Source organism: Terrapene carolina, unplaced genomic scaffold (assembly GCF_002925995.2).
Source record: "Terrapene carolina triunguis isolate 2854851 unplaced genomic scaffold, T_m_triunguis-2.0 Scaffold21, whole genome shotgun sequence".
In the NCBI taxonomy this organism is placed as follows: Eukaryota; Metazoa; Chordata; order Testudines; family Emydidae; genus Terrapene; species Terrapene triunguis.
In genome coordinates, this window is record NW_020664372.1 from 34506884 (window position 1) to 34522959 (window position 16076).

Consider the following 16076-nt stretch of genomic DNA (forward strand, 5'->3'; position numbering starts at 1 on the left):
ACTTTTCTAAATGAAGCAATTTGGTTCTTTCTTTTTCTTTCCTTTTTTCCTCTTCCAAAAAGGCTAAGCAAGTGCTCCCCATTAGGGATTAATATCCTGAAAATACTTCATCTTCATATATCAAAAAACAAAAGCTGTTTTTGTTTACTCTGGTATTTTCTACATGCTGGTAGCTCTCCCACCCCGCACTTCCCAGCGGAAGGGGTGAAAGTATAATGCTAGTAGAGTCTACAGCACTCCTGATGCTGCAGCAGTTGGCACAGATCCCTGGGGGGCAGGAGGGAATCCAACCCCTCCACCCCCCCGGAGTTCCCTTACACCCACACTAGGACCCAGGGTTCATAGAACCATAGAATATCAGGGTTGGAAGGGACCTCAGGAGGTCATCTAGTCCAACCCCCTGCTCAAAGCAGGACCAACCCCAACTAATCATCCCAGCCAGGGCTTTGTCAAGCCTGACCTTAAAAACCTCTAAGGAAGGAGATTCCATCACCTCCCTAGGTAATACATTCCAGTGCTTCACCACCCTCCTAGTGAAAAAGTTTTTCCTAATATCCAACCTAAACCTCCCCCCACTGCAACTTGAGACCATTGCTTCTTGTTCTGTCATCTGGTACCACTGAGAACAGTCTAGATCTATCGTCTTTGGAACCCCCTTTCAGGTAGTTGAAAGCAGCTATCAAATCCCCCCTCATTCTTCTCTTCTGCAGACTAAACAATCCCAGTTCCCTCAGCCGCTCCTCATAAGTCATGTGCTCCAGCCCCCCAATCATTTTTGTTGCCCTCCGCTGGACTCTTTCCAATTTTTCCACATCCTTCTTGTAGTGCGGGGCCGAAAACTGGACACAGTACTCCAGATGAGGCCTCACCAATGTCGAATAGAGGGGAATGATCACGTCCCTCGATCTGCTGGCAAAGGGCAGGATTTTGCCCAGGTGCGGGACCTGGAGGAACCCAACACAGAGAGGGTCCAGTTGGCATTTGCTGACCTTGGCCATCCTTAACACCACCCGTGGTATCATGCTGAACGCACCACGAGGTATTTTCATTCTGCTACAGGAAGCCCAAGCAGCAGTTGATTAGTATCTTAAAAGAAATTCTATGTTGGAAAAAGCAGAGTGAAAATGTCTACCTACATCTTAAAAAACATGAAAGTATTTTAAGAGAAAAAAAGTCCTGGTTTAAATAAACCACCACACACAATTGATTTGATCATCATGTGATTTTAAAACTGGCTTAAAAACTCAAAATACCTAGCAATTATCTCTGCTTTTCTGTTGCACTCACCAGCATAGTACCCTAGTGCTAAAAACATAAATGATTTCCCCCCCACACAACACTGCTGTAAGGTAGGGAAGTATTATTATCTCCATTTTACGGATGGAGGATGTGAGGAACAAAGAAGTTAAGTGATTTTCCCAGTCTGATGGAAAATCTATAGCAAAGCCAGAAATTAAACCCACCCCTCCCAAAGTCCTGTGCCTGAACCACAAAACCATCCTTCCTGTCTTTTGGCCCAATTTTTCAACCCTTACTGGTGTTGAGTACTTACTTGCACTCCAGGAGTAGTCATACTGAAGTCAATGGACTACACATGAGAGTAAGTGTAACTTAGTGAGAGTAACGGACCTTTTGTGATTAAATGGGTCTCATTGTCTTTGTGACTGAAACAAAAATGGTTTTCTAAAAATGACGGGCTCTGTTCAGCAGAAATTCTCTTCAGTGCATCTCAGCAGCCAAGGGTCTCGAGCCTGAGGTGGGAGATTTTTTTCCCCTTCCAAAATAGCCCCAAGCTCCACAATGCCATTATTATACAGTGCATTCTTCAGGAGTCCCACATATCTTTACACATCTGTGGGTTCACCCTGGTGGAGTGACAGGATCCTTCTGTAAAGTCAGTCGAAGAGAGACCTATATATACTAATCCTGCACCTGCTGCTCTTAGGTCTAGTCTATTAAAAAAAAAAAAAACAGAGCAGAAGAGGCTGCAGTAAAAGAATTCTGTGTGTTCCAGAAAAACTTCTAGCTTGTCCACAATTTTTTGAGCTGCAAATTTATCTCGCAAATAAATCTTAGTTCTTGGATGCGCCAAGTAAAGATTTATATGTAGTCTAATCATCGCGTTCTCCAGGCCCCTATAACTCTTTAGAACAGATGGAAAAAACATTTCATAGGTAACATTTTTGGGGACACATCAAAGTGACTTTGGAAATGAATTAAGTTAAATCAAATTAAGGACACTTTAATTCTGAGCAAAAGCATCTACACAGGAATTTAATGTGGTTTAACTAATCCTCTTTAAATTCACTCATTTAGCTACTTACAATTAACTTTCCCAAGTGTCCTCCTGTAGACAAGCTCCTATATTCATTTGTTCAAATTAGGATAACAATACTACAGTTCGGTGATCCTAGGCAAACAGGCACTAAAAAGCTGTTGTGTATCAGATGCATTAACATTATCTATCTCAGGAGTCCTGTTTCACTCAACTGTTTTGAACAATGAGTATAACAGAACATATCCCAAATGTTTGCACGGAATAGCAGCAGCCAGATTTGAACATACAGACAAAGGATGAATTAACTGTTCTCTAAATATATGCATCTCCAGCTGCGTTATGACTTCCACTGGCAAAATGAGGAGTGTCTACTGAATTTCTAATGGAAAAAGTTGTACTGATCACTTGGGTCTCTTCTACTGTACCATTTGATGGAAGGCAGCTGAAACAGCTTAAATCTCAGCATACATGCTTTGCAAATGATTTGCTGACAAACATTCTTCCTACCTTGTAATGACATTGGAAGACTCCCTACAAAATAAATCTGTGCAGTTTAACATTATAATTATTGTTTTGTCTGTTTATATAGTGCCATTAGTGTGCTAGGCAACTTGCAAGCCATATGAAAACAAGGTCCCTACCCTGAAGAGTTTGCAGTCTAATGTGCAGACAATGTGGAAAGACAACATGTAAGCACAGGAGATGATGTGAACTAACAAAAGTGGCGCGATTGAGCAGTGAAGTTTAATGGGTGTCTTTATAGGTGATTGGTTTTTAAAAAAAATAGTTTTAGTTTAGGAGTGTTACCTGCCATGTGTCGAATGGTCTTTTTGCAATATTCTTCAGCCATTGGGACCACCTTCATCATTTCCCTTCCCCACTGCACAAGTGGTTTTCCTTGTATTGCATATGATACAAACAGAGCTGTACAAAAGGACCCTAAAAAGCCTAGAATTAACATATAATATTAATAATTACTAACATGTGATCTACATTTCTACTGTAATAATAATAATAATAACAAAGACATCTTTGGCACAGCCTCAGTAAAATCATTACTAGCTGTGTCATATCTCTAGGATGGTTTAACAAATCCATCTGACCTATGTCTTTCTGTTTAACAGGCTGACACTTGGTATGTCAGGACTCTTGGCTGAAGCACACTGCTCACTGGATGACGACTTATTTCACATATGAGGGAGATTCTGTTCTCAGTGGTATAACATGACAGCAAATAATGCAGTAGTCCAAAATAAATATCATGTGTTCATATGACACTTAAAATCTTTTAATCCAAGTCACATGGAACAACTGACATGGACCAAGTAATTCAGTTATACTCTAAATCACTTTGTTTACAAAATCATTCAGCTTGCAGACTGATTAAGATTTTAGATGTAATACTGTTTCTTGCTCATTTTACTCTGAGTAACTAAGTCATTTCTTCATAGACGTTATGCACACTACTGTGTTCTGTACTTCAGGTTTCCTCCTATTTTGTTTTGGGATCTAACTGCCCTCAATAGGAAGCTGTGCAAGTAGTCTATGCAGGGCCGCCCGGGGGCGGGGGGGGGGAGCAAGTGGGGCAGTTTGCCCCAGGCCCCGGGCCCCGCAGGGGCCCGCACGAGAATATAGTATTCTATAGTATTGCAACTTTTTTTTATGGAAGGGGCTCCCGAAATTGCTTTTCCCCAGGCCCCCTGAATCCTCTGGGCGGCCCTGAGGCTATGGTGTATATTTGCAGGTTGCGGATCACAGAATTTCACTGTGTTCAAGATAATATTTTCTTTTAAGAGACACTCGCAATATTGGCAGAGTTAGAAAATTACTTGATTGTTTTCTTATATCTACTTGTGAAATTTTTGAGCTTTTTTTCAAATACAGCAAAAAATACCGAGTGCAAACTTTAAAATAAAGCTAAGAAACCAGCTCAGTAATTGGAGACACTAAAGCCCCAAATGCAAAGCACTGGAACATATGCTTAACTTCAAGCACATGAGTCAATGGTACTGCTCACATGCTTAAAGTTAAGCACTGGCCTAAGTGTCTTGCTGGATCAGGGCCTTATTCCTTATAGGAACATCCCCAACATTTTGGCCATTCAATCTTTTTAGCACCTAAAGGTGTCGGACTATGCCAATATTCTGTTTCTCCCCAGAGAATGCAGTTTCCTGAGAGCATGGTCAAAGAGCAAAGGTGCAATAAGAAGCATGCACTCACTGGTGGGGATTGTGTGTTTGTTAAAGGCATGGTCATCATGAAATTTAGGAAATACAAAGTTAGGAATACAATAATAAAGCACATATGTGATTTGTGATCTTAAATATTTGTTGGTGGCACTAGATTTATTAAATACAAAACTGTGCTATAGGAAAATAGGTTTGCTGATAGAGTAATGCTGGTCTTCAAGGAATTGTCAGGGGTAAAAAGTAAAGTATTTTATGAAGTTACAGCTCCAAATGAAACCATTACACCTGCTCCATGTTGCTAGGGTGACCATATAGCAAATGTAAAAAATCGGGACGGGGGTGGAGGGTAATAGGAGCCTATATAAGAAAAAGACCCAAAAATCGGGACTGTCCCTATAAAATCGGGACATCTGGTCACCCTACATATTGCAGTTCATTGTGTGTTTCTCTACTACTGTTTAAGTAGCACAGAAATATAAAAATGAACCTTCAGAACACAAACAAATGAATTTTTTTTTATTTCTTCCTAAAACATGTGGATTTGGAAACATCTTGATGTCCAAATTTGCTTCTCTTCACATCTATAGCTAACATAATCTGATGGGGCAAGAGCCCATAACAGAAAAACAGTATCTTCTGAAGGATAAACCTATGTGTTCACAGGATCATCTGGATAAATGTGAAATTGTTACACAGTAATTTGAGCAGGATAGTAACATGCAAATTCTTCAGTCATTACAAGTGATGTTTAAGGGGGTCTTCCACCCTACAGCTGGAGGTGCTATGTATTGAACAAATACCTCATGGAAGGCAAGGCTCAAGCCAGGACTTAGGGATCTGTAGATACAGCAGTAGTTCAATCAAGTGAGCTAACAGGAGCTGTGCTAGTCTGTTCTAAATTGATAATCAGTCATACATATCACAGACAAATAATTTTATTTCAGTGGATGTTACCTGTAGGGTGATTATGAGTCATTCGTCCACATTCGATGCTCACTTCAATAAGAGTTTCTAGCCTCTCAGGCTTCCAGTATTTCATCCCTAAACACATGGCTTTTGTAGCGGCTCCAAATCCAGAACCTACATTAAAAAATGTTACGGGCTTTAAAAAGGAAATAATACACAAAACGTAGAATGCCATCGGAAACAAGCATATTTTGTTAATTCAAATAACATTTAGGGAACGGAGAGCTATCAGTCAAATTGTACCACAGTTTTCATAGCCTCACACATGGATTTTTGCCTCCACATGTGGGAACCTCATTACAATTGTCACTAAAAGTCCTGTAAGGAACACTGTAGGTGCACAAAAATAAGTGTTCTCCCTTTTCTCTCATTTAACTCAAAAACTTCTGCAATCATTGATCAGTCTTGGCTGACACCTGAGTTGCTTTGCTTTTTCCTGACGCCAATATTGAACATAGTGGTAGGAGAAACAGACAAGCTCAAAAAACATAGTGGAAAGCAAATCTTTCAAATTGTTTGTTTATAGGGCCTGATTTTTCAGAGTACTTTTGTAGCATTGAATATGCTCAGTCACAGCTCCCATTACTTCAATGAGCACTCAGCACTTCTGCAAATTAGACCCCAGGAGTCTCAGATTGGGCACCCAGAATTTGAGGAACACACAATTAATAAACACTGTGAAAGTTCCGGTTTAAGTGATTTGTCCAGCATAAACCAGCAGGCAGATTCATCAGCTTGGGGAGCACTAAAAAGGCCAAACGCTCAAGTTTAGTTCTATATTTTTTTCCTTGGGCGGGCTTTAACCAGAACATGCAAAAGGCTCAAAGTCATACACCACACATACTAAGAGACCTTTCCACTTTTTGCAGGCTGGAAAAGGAGAAGACATATAATTTTCCCTTCTGCTACTGTAAACACCCACACTAAAGCTTCCCTGACCACTCGTCTCTTCTGTCTGCAGCTCTTACCTAAGAGGCAGGAAACCTTATACCTTAAACACCACATCAGAATATATATGCACGGAGGTTGCATGGGCAACATGAATTCTGGCATTTCCTAACTTTTGAGTGCTTTACTTTGCAACCTTAATGTTCTTCTAACATGGGGTTTTTTATATATAATTTCCTAAGTTCTAAAAAAAGCAAAGTCCATCATGTCGAATCATATTGACCCCATCACCAGATCTGAAACCTTTAGAACCACTTGAAACTGTTTTACCACTTGAACTAGCAGATGACAGTAGTAGGTTGTAATCCTCTATGTGGACCAGCCACTAAAGGGGATAATGCAAACACTTTGCTGGTGAGTTTCATAGCTTTTTTCTAGACAAGAGCAATGCTGAGACTCAAATATGCTGGGTTCTCTTCCAGGTTCTGGAAGGGAATATATGCTCTAGTTGTTTTAGACTCTTTTGCTCTGTCCCATAGGGTTGTGCCCTTTTGTTCCAGTCCCCCTTTGCCCACCATTTCTGGTCCCCCTCTGTTTTTCACTCTTCTAAATTCACATCAAGCTGTTTCTTTTTTCTCCTTCAAGCTGACATAGGCACCAGTCGGGGGAACATTGAGACCATGGGGCAGAGAGTCTCCTTCATCTCACTTCCATTCCCTAGTGCCATGATGGCCTCTAGCAGCTGAGTGGTGTAACTGGAGGGAAAGACCCCCTCAGTGCCTGCAGCCCTGGCCTAGAGCATGCTCGGTGCAGAGAGAAACTTGGAGAATTTAGCTGCCAAACCCTAATAAGACTCTCCATTTGGGTTTTTGGCACACTGACAGCAAAAGGTACATCTTTGATACCAGGGTGACCCACCTGTCAAATTTTAAGTCTTTGGTCTAGAGCATGGAGGGCCCAGAGCTTCTCAATTAAATGGTTATGAGAATTTTTTTAACACTGTCAAAACCGCATATTTCCCCATAACCTCTTAGAAACAGATGAGCCATGTTTGTTGAAGCCTTAAAAAAATTCAGCCCAAGGCAAATGCCCAGCATGGAAATTTTCAGCCTGAACAATTAAAGTTTAGCAAAGTTCTGAGTCACTGAAAACAGGGTCTTACAATGGAAAACATTAGGCAACATTAACTACAGGTGTCACTGCTAGTTCAGCCTATAATGCTAGAATCGCTTCATCCCTTCATCCTGCATCTGAAGAAGTGAGGTTTTTTATCCACGAAAGCTTATGCCCAAATAAATCTGTTAGTCTTTAAGGTGCCACCGGACTCCTTGTTGTTTTTGTGGATACAGACTAACACGGCTACCCCCTGATACTTCATCCCTTAATGTAATTCAGCTGCCTATGAAACAAAATATGGTCATTATTTGACAGTGTACAGCAACAATACACAACAGTTTATCACAAGAAGTGACTAGGATGACTGTATCCAGAGGAAATTGAGCACACAAAATTTATGTAGGTAGTATGTAGTTACCCACTCTGCAATTTGCCCTGGGACATGGAGGCCGACATAGCAACTTTTGCAAAAGTGAGACACTCTAGAATGACCACATGAAATCAAGAATTTGGTTCTAACCTCATCTGAAAGATTAATCTGATCACCACACTTTCAGTTCTACTGGAATCTTCTAATCTCATTAAGAAACTTGGAGCCTTGGGTATAGGGAATCCCTCACCTCAATTAAATTGTGCTCTGCTCTCAAGATTAAAAAAAATCCTTCTTGAAATATACAGATCGGCATTTCTTAGAATAGTTTGGCAAAACACAAGATGGAGCAGTGGGGGCAAAAAACTTAACTGGCTTCAAGACTGAGCTTGATAAGTTTATAGAGGGGATGGTGTGATGAGACTGCCTACAATGGCATCTAGTTGATCTGTGACTGTTAACAGCAAATATCTCCAATGGCTAGTGATGGGACACAAGATGGGGAGGGCTCTGAGTTACTACAGAGAATTCTTTCCTAGGTGTCTGACTGGTGGGTCTTGCCCACATGCTCAGGGTATAACTGATCACCATATTTGAGGTTGGGAAGGAATTTTCCTTTGGGTCAGATTGGCAGAGACCCTGGAGGTGTTTCGCCTTCCTCTGCAGCATGGGGCATGAGTCACTTGCAGGTTTAAACTAGAGTAGTGGTGGATTCTCTGTAACTTGAAGTCTTTAAACCAGGATGTGAGGACTTCAGTAACTCAGCCAGAGGTTAGGGGTCTATTACAGGAGTGGGTGGGCAAGGTCCAGTGGCCTGCGTTGTGCAGGAGGTCAGACTATCATGATGGTCCCTTCTGATCTTAAAATCTATATGTTTTCATTTTAGAGAATTCTAGCTTAAGGCATCCTAAGAACCATACTTCCAGGATGAGAAGGGGAAGAAGGGGAAGGCTGAGAAGAATAGATAAGAACCCAAAGAGCTAATTAAAGTATGTAACTGTGGTACTGTTTCTAGAGGTATATATAGCTTTCTCAGGGCCACACATGCAGTCTCCCACTGATTGAATTTCCTCAGACTTGGCTTAAAATCAGCCAGAGCATGCATAGTGCCCATGACAGGGGCATTGCCCAGCCCCTGACACACAGGAGGAGTAAATGGATTGGAGTTGCCAGGATTACTTTCCTCCCCTCCCAGCAGCTGTGTTGAGGGACTGAGCATGCGAGAGAGGAGCTATTCGTGCTGAAGAGAGTTGGCTGCAGAAAGGCAAAAATAAACAATGATGGCATTGCACTGCAGTGTTTTGGTCCTGATATTGCATCAATATTTGATGCTGTTGAGTGGTGTTGGTGCAGTGTCATATCACAGCGATACAGTATCATATCAACCCAGTGAGATGTCTGGATACTGTAGTGCATTTTAGTGACTATGACTATTTCATTTGATGATAAAGTGGCTCTCCGGTTTCTTCAAGGTTAAACTGTATGGATAGGTGTGTGTATAATACTAAATGTATAGTTCATTTAACCTTGAAGAACTTGGAGAGTCACAAATTAAATAGTCACAGACAGCCTCAAATATATGTTATGTATATACACAAATCTCTCTGTGTGTGAGAGAACAATGCTAAAGGATGGTAGGATTATCAGCGAAGAAAAAATTGGTCTTGGGAGTTTAATGCTGTATCTACCTGAACGAAGGTAATATAATAAGATAGAATATCAGGGTTGGAAGGGACCTCAGGAGGTCATCTAGTCCAACCCCCTGCTCAAAGCAGGACCAATCCCCAGACAGATTTTTTGCCCCAGATCCCTAAATGGCCCCCTCAAGGATTGAACTCACAACCCTGGGTTTAGCAGGCCAGTGCTCAAACCCCTGAAAAGATCTTTCTTTTGCCTCCAAAGAAGAGTTACATTGAAAAGGTTATCTATCTATAGGGTGACCAGATATCCCATTTTTAAAGGGACAGTCCCATATTTAAGCCCTTCTGCAGATGTCCCGACTTTTTCTTAAAAATGGTCAAATTGTCCGGTATTTTCTGTCTTCCCCACATGAGTACTGGCAGGTCCTGCTGCTGGCCGGATCCCTGCTTGCCAACCGCCCGCCCACCACCAGTGAGGCGGGCGGTCCAGTGTCCAACGATGGGGGTGGGTGTGCAAAGCTGGTGGCGGGCCAAAGTGGCTGCTCCCCCTGCTGGGCCCTCAGCGCAGCCCCTGCTGCATGCCAGCTCTCGGCCAGCAGGGCCCTGTCCCCCACCCTGTTTCTGGACAACACTGGCTGTACGCTGTGAGCTGCGATGGCTGGTGAGTGCGGGCAGGCGCCAGGTAGCGGCTGGCTACATGTTGCCTCTGCTGCCCACCCATTGGCCCTTTACAGGCTCCCCCTCTCAATGTCCTTTCCCTGCTTTGCCCCTTCACCCCCAAGCCCCACTGCTTCTCTATATCCCCCTAGGTGGGATGCGTCCTGGTCCCAGCGCTGTGCAGAGAAAAAGCCCCTGGTCGGAGTACAACGCTCACCAGCAGCCTGGCCGGCAGGTTCCTTCCTTCCCCCACTGCCTCGGGCTGGGCCGGCGCCCCAGGAAAGCCCAAGACCCTCCGGCCCTCAGCACTGGCCAGGAGGAGCCGAGCCCTGCATGTGTCGAACCCCACGCAGCACTGGCGTGGGGAAGCCTCTCTGCCCTAAGGTAAGCTCTGGAGTGGAGGAGGAGAAGCAATTTCCAGCCTGTTCATGTCCTAACCACACAGGCTCCATGGCAGACCCCCGGGCAGGGGCTTAGCACCATCTTCACCTGCACCCCAACCCTGGGTCCTGCCCCCAGGGAGCGCAGGGCTGCTCCATCCCCTAGGCACCTCCCCTGCTGAGCCACCTCTCTGGCTGGGTTCGCTGAAGCCCCTGCAGTCAGGTTCCCTGGGTCCTGGTGCACAATGCATCCTTAGGGCTTAACCCCTTCCTGCCCGTGCTGTAGCTGGGGGACAGGAGGCAGCTGGGTTATGTCGGTGGCCAGCAGCAGCCTGGAGGTGGTAGCTGCCTTTCAACACTGTGCGGGCAGGAAGGGACAAGCTGCTTCCAGCCCCGGGGGAGTGGGGAGGGAGGGAAGAGATGAGCTCTACAAAGACACAGGCCAGGTCATCCCTTCCCCCATCTCCCCTGTGGCTGGAAGCAGCTCCCGTCCCTTCCCTCCTGCACAGTGCCGAAAGGCTGCTGCTGGCCACATCCTGGTGTGAACCCTGGCAAAAATCTGGGGAGGGGAGGCATGTGACCCTGCATGCCCCACCCATGTGTTGTCTTGGGAAGATGCAGCGCCAGGTATCAGGAGAAGCGGTTCCGTCCTGGGGCCCCAGCCAGGCATGGAGCATGGAGAGCACTGGGCGGGGAGGGTTGGGTTGGTCAGTCACACACATCCCCACCCCGTGTGTGAGAGGGGTATGGGAGTGTGTATATGTCACCTCTCCCCTAAAGCCTTAGAGATAAGAAGATAAATAAAAAGAATCCAACTACGCAGTATTTCTTTTTAACAGGGGCTCAGTCAACTTGATGTTAATTTGAACATTTGTACTGCATAGTTCTGATTGATTGCCATTAAACTCGCTTGAATACAAGTAATTTTACCAGGTGTCCCGTATTCAGCATAGGGAAATATGGTCACCCTATCTATCTATCTATCTATCTATCTCAACTGCAAGCTCAACAATTTGTCTTTTACAATGGGATCATTAAAAAGATCAAAAACTAGAGAAACAAAAATGGAAACATGGTGGAAAATATTCCTTAAAATAAACATGAAATTCAAGGACAAAAATCTGGACCCAGAAGCATAAGGCCAAGAATAAAGTTTCTTTAAATAGATGTTAAGCAGGCCAGAGCTGATTTACAAAAGGACATAGTGCCCTACAAAAGGAATTTCTTACATATCACTTGCCATCTTTGGACAAACATAGCATTGTTACAGTACTAGTATCTTATTTGTGGCAGGGGAAAAATAATCTATTTCCAGATATTTAACTTTAAAATAAATGTGTTATTAACAATCAACATATAACAGATAGAAAATACTGTACCCTTTTCATTAAACGGTGTGTGCCAAGCTAGGAGATAGTTATCTGGTTTTAACTGTGAGCAACCTTCAATGGTAGCGGGGTCTGACCATTTCCCTGGAAGTTTGTCAATAATCTCAACATAGCGTTTTACCAAGTCACGATACAGGTCTTCTAAACACCAGTAATCTGTTCAGAATAAGGAATAAAGGACCATTATAATAAGTGGAAAAAGAAGAGGGGAATATTGAAAAATACAAAAAATAACCCAATCATGCATTTTTCAAATATTACTATTTGTCATTTCTAATTTATGTGAAGATTTGTTAACATAAATGAATATAAACACATTTATACAAACCATTAAAACAGTCCTGGAGAGGGTACATCTGCATCTACGTCCAAATTACAATCAATAATATAAACAAGCAAAAGCAGAAAACACTAGAGAGGACATATTTTTATTTATTTAGTTAGTTATTATTTTAATTCCCTCCAGTAACTTGCTTCAGGGCCCATTTAGGCCCTCATTGAACAAGGTACTTAAACATGTGCCTCCCTTTAAGGGCATGAGAAGTGACTTTAATGTGGTTATTCAAGTGCTTAAAATTATGTACATGCTTTAATACCTTGACAAACCAGAGCCTCTGAGTTTATATGTGGACACTAGTCCAGTTCAAGACTGAATTACCCTGTTTAAAAAATTACCATTGACTAGTTTTTAATTCTACTGATTCATTGTAATTAAGCACAGGGGCAAATTAGTGGTTTTTAATATATTTTTATTAATTGTATATTTTATATAATTATTGATCATTTATTTAGATTTGCAGGCTCTTTGGTGCAGGAGTCTGTGTCTTCTTATATTTCTTCAGTGTCCAACACAACGAACTCTTGATCCTCAATGGGTGTTACCGTGATATAAATTATGAGGAGGAGGAAGAGGATTAATAATAATAGTAAATCTGTATAATGTTAATTTTCTCAGCAAATGATTCTCTGAAACATGGTCATTAACTACATTTGCTTGTTGGTTATTTCTACTGTGCTGAAACCTGAGGTCTTTACTGGGAGCCCTTAGTCATGTTGAATAATACATTGCTTCTTCAGTAGGACTACTTGTTGGAGTAAGTTACTAAGTGCACCAGCACCTCATCAGCTCATTCCATTGGTCTTAAAAGAATGCAGCTGGGCCCTTGAGGGAAGAGAGACCTGGTGAGTCAGGGCTGCCTGGGTCAGTCAGGAAAGGGCTGGTGAGGTCTGCCAGAGACCAGGACAGGGGCGGGGGAGGGAGCTGCAGGAGGTCCCTTTAGGAAGCTGTAGATGGTTCCTGCGGGAAGGCTGGAGAGCAACAAGAGGGGTTTGCTGGCTAACTTCCCCAAGCCAGACGGTCAGGGCTGGAGACCAGAGAGCAGCAGAAGGAAGTGCCTGCTGGCTCTATGCTGGAGAGCTGAAGCTGAGAGCCAGAGAGGGCTGAAGGCAGGGGAGCAGCTGATGCGCTTACCCACTGACATCTCCACACTGGAGAGCTGGATCCAGGGGAACTGTGAGAAAGCCAGGGGGACAAAGGGATGCTCCCCTGGTGAAGATGCACTCCCAGCAGAGAGGCTGTGGGGATTCCTGCTGGAAAGAGCGGGGATGCACTCCAACTGGACAGGGCAGAGGCATGGAAAATGACTGATCGGAAGTCTCGGTGTGGTGGAAGATATCAGAGTGTTATATGGAAAGACTCACAGCAGAGAAGCTGGTGGGCTGCCCACTGGGAAGAGTGGGGTTTTAAGGACAATGTACACGGGGTGTAGGAAACGGATTATGTTTGGGACTTTTGTTGGGGATTTTTTGAATGATGTTTTGGTAATAAACTGGCCCCAAGGAGGGCTGTTATTCAAGCAAGAGAGCCTGAAATTGAGTTACTGGGAACTCTGAATGGGGAAACTGAGGCAAGAATGCCTGTTGGGTGAGGCAGGATGGTGCTCTATGGCAGGAACAAACAGTGAAAATCACATGCCTCAGGCATCCTGTGGGGAAAGCTCATCTAATAACCCCTCTATTTCAGTCTCTGGCCAGTTCTTCAGAATAATGGAAGAGAGTCAATTTAAGGCAAGGCATGGAGGCTCATAATCCAGGGATGTTCTTTAAATGACCATATATGCAGTAAAACAAGGTTAAAAACAGCAGTTTCCCTTCTTCCATCTGTAGTATATCATATAAAACATACCCCTCACCCCACATGGAATCCCAGAGGAGCAAGGGCATCTTCAAGCCATCCCCCGACCCACCACCACTTCAGACTTAGCCATACGCCAGTTTATGTAGGTGGGAAACAAGAGGCAGAAACGTATCAGTTGGATAGGCATATGCTTCTTGAAGATTATGAACTGCACATCAGCTACCTGGAGCTAATGGAATGGGCTTTTGCCATCAGAAGCTGCATTAAGAACCAGGCCTGTTCTTGTATCCTTTTTAAAAGAACACTGTAGCACAAACTGCTTGGAGATGAAATCCCAGAGACTGGCAAATATTTGCCTACTACTATAAAAGCTGTCTTCAGTACCAAACCTCACTCTGGCCCAGAACATCCTGGGACCGCCGCAGTAGTAGTACCACGACAGGTCCTATATCTGAAGACTCACAGGGGAAGTTTTCAAGTTGGTATCTCAGCAGTTGAGCCCACTAGAGATAGACGCTTGTTTTTCTTCAAAACTGAAGCCTGATTATTTAAATGCTTGTTCATGTCAGGAAGGAAACCGCCTGATTGGTTTCAGTCATAATTGTATGGTATCTCCTGCTCTTGGTAATATCCAGACATATCTTGATCCTCCTTCCATGCAATAAAGCATGCACTGAAAGAGCTCCTGGGATTGCTTCACCCTTTGTTCCTGGATGAGACTTTCTGCTTGGACGTTTGGCCAGATTCATGGGACCTAGGCTTTAGCTGAGTCGGTATGAGTACCAGCTGCCATTGCTGCTTGTTACATATCCTTTCTCAGGTGCTCTGGCTGGCAAGATTGAGGTTCTGTTGTCGTGCAGATGGAGAGGCTGATGGCTGTAGGAGATGTAGGTTTGAATTGTGGTTTTACCATCTATGCCTTTAACAGAAGTAATTAATGGGATTCAGATAGCACTTGAATGTTGAGACTCTATGCTTTGCCTTAACAAAGTGAAGAGTAAAAAGGAATCGTGATTTTTTTTTCCTTAGAGGGATGTTACCGGAAGAAACAAAATCAAGATTTTAAACACCAAAAAGGTGCTGTTTATGGAACAACTGAAAAGTAAAATGCTGATGACTGTTGTGGTGACTACATTAGAGAAGAAAAGGCACTTGTCTGTCACTTCCCAGCCTTTACTAAAATCCTGACTTCCTGGTATAATCTCTCTAGGGGAAAAAAATCACACATACATCTTGCTTTGTTGGAGAAGATGTGAAGGAGTATAAGAATAATACAGTAACATAACTGATAACAGTTACCATTCTTCATGATTCCCCATTCCCCACTCACTTGCTCTATGTCAGAAACATAGATGCTTGAATACTGCCATTATAACGGAAAAGCCATGCAACATCAGTACTGGTTTTGTGTCCATTTGCTGCAAATCTTTCAGCTTTTAGAATCACACTACAAACTATAGGCCCTATCCTGCCAACTGACTCGCATGGCAGACCCTGCCACCCACATGGAGCTCACTAACTTCACGATGCCTGTGTGGGAACAAGAGACCACCAGCACTGAGCAGCTCCTTCCATTGCAAGGTCTTCACAACACAAACTACATCTGCTCTTGTGTTTATACAGTGTTTAGAGTAATGGGGCACACTCCCAGCTGGAACCTTTGGATGCTACCATAATATAATATTTAATAACAAAACACACACACAAAAGGTGAGGTGAAAGAAGAGGAAATAATGAAATATTCTTGCAGCTGCCACAAAGGATCACTATGTGTGTTGTTATTAACCAATATAGCTAATGGGATTTTTTCCCCCTGTTTTTACTTTTTTGGGATCAGGGGGTCTTTCAAATTTCTGATAAAGTCATAAGACTCCTCTTTTCCCCTTCTATGTACATACAGCCTTATGCTCCTCAGTCTGCATCAAGGCCACCATCTTGGATGAGGAAGACAGGAACTTTCAGATGCTGACAATGCTGCTCCATAAGCTTCAAATGAGAGAAAAGGGTCCATTTAGCAGCAGCTTCACATGAGAGAACGAAGTCTCAGGTACAAGTAGTAGCTGAATA

At 43.2% G+C, this 16076-nt stretch overlaps 1 protein-coding gene across 1 annotated transcript in view; it reads right to left on the reverse strand.

Annotated features, from left to right (window-relative positions):
- The window catches only part of ADPRHL1 (ADP-ribosylhydrolase like 1), a 34043-nt gene that overhangs the window by 14148 nt on the left and 3819 nt on the right, over positions 1-16076 (reverse strand). Inside the window, exons 2-4 of the mRNA XM_029913234.1 lie at positions 11864-12028; positions 5422-5547; positions 3042-3226 (exon numbers count right to left, since the gene is read on the reverse strand). Coding sequence (XP_029769094.1) covers positions 3042-3226; positions 5422-5547; positions 11864-12028 — 476 coding nt within the window. The remainder of the gene's footprint in view (positions 1-3041; positions 3227-5421; positions 5548-11863; positions 12029-16076) is intronic.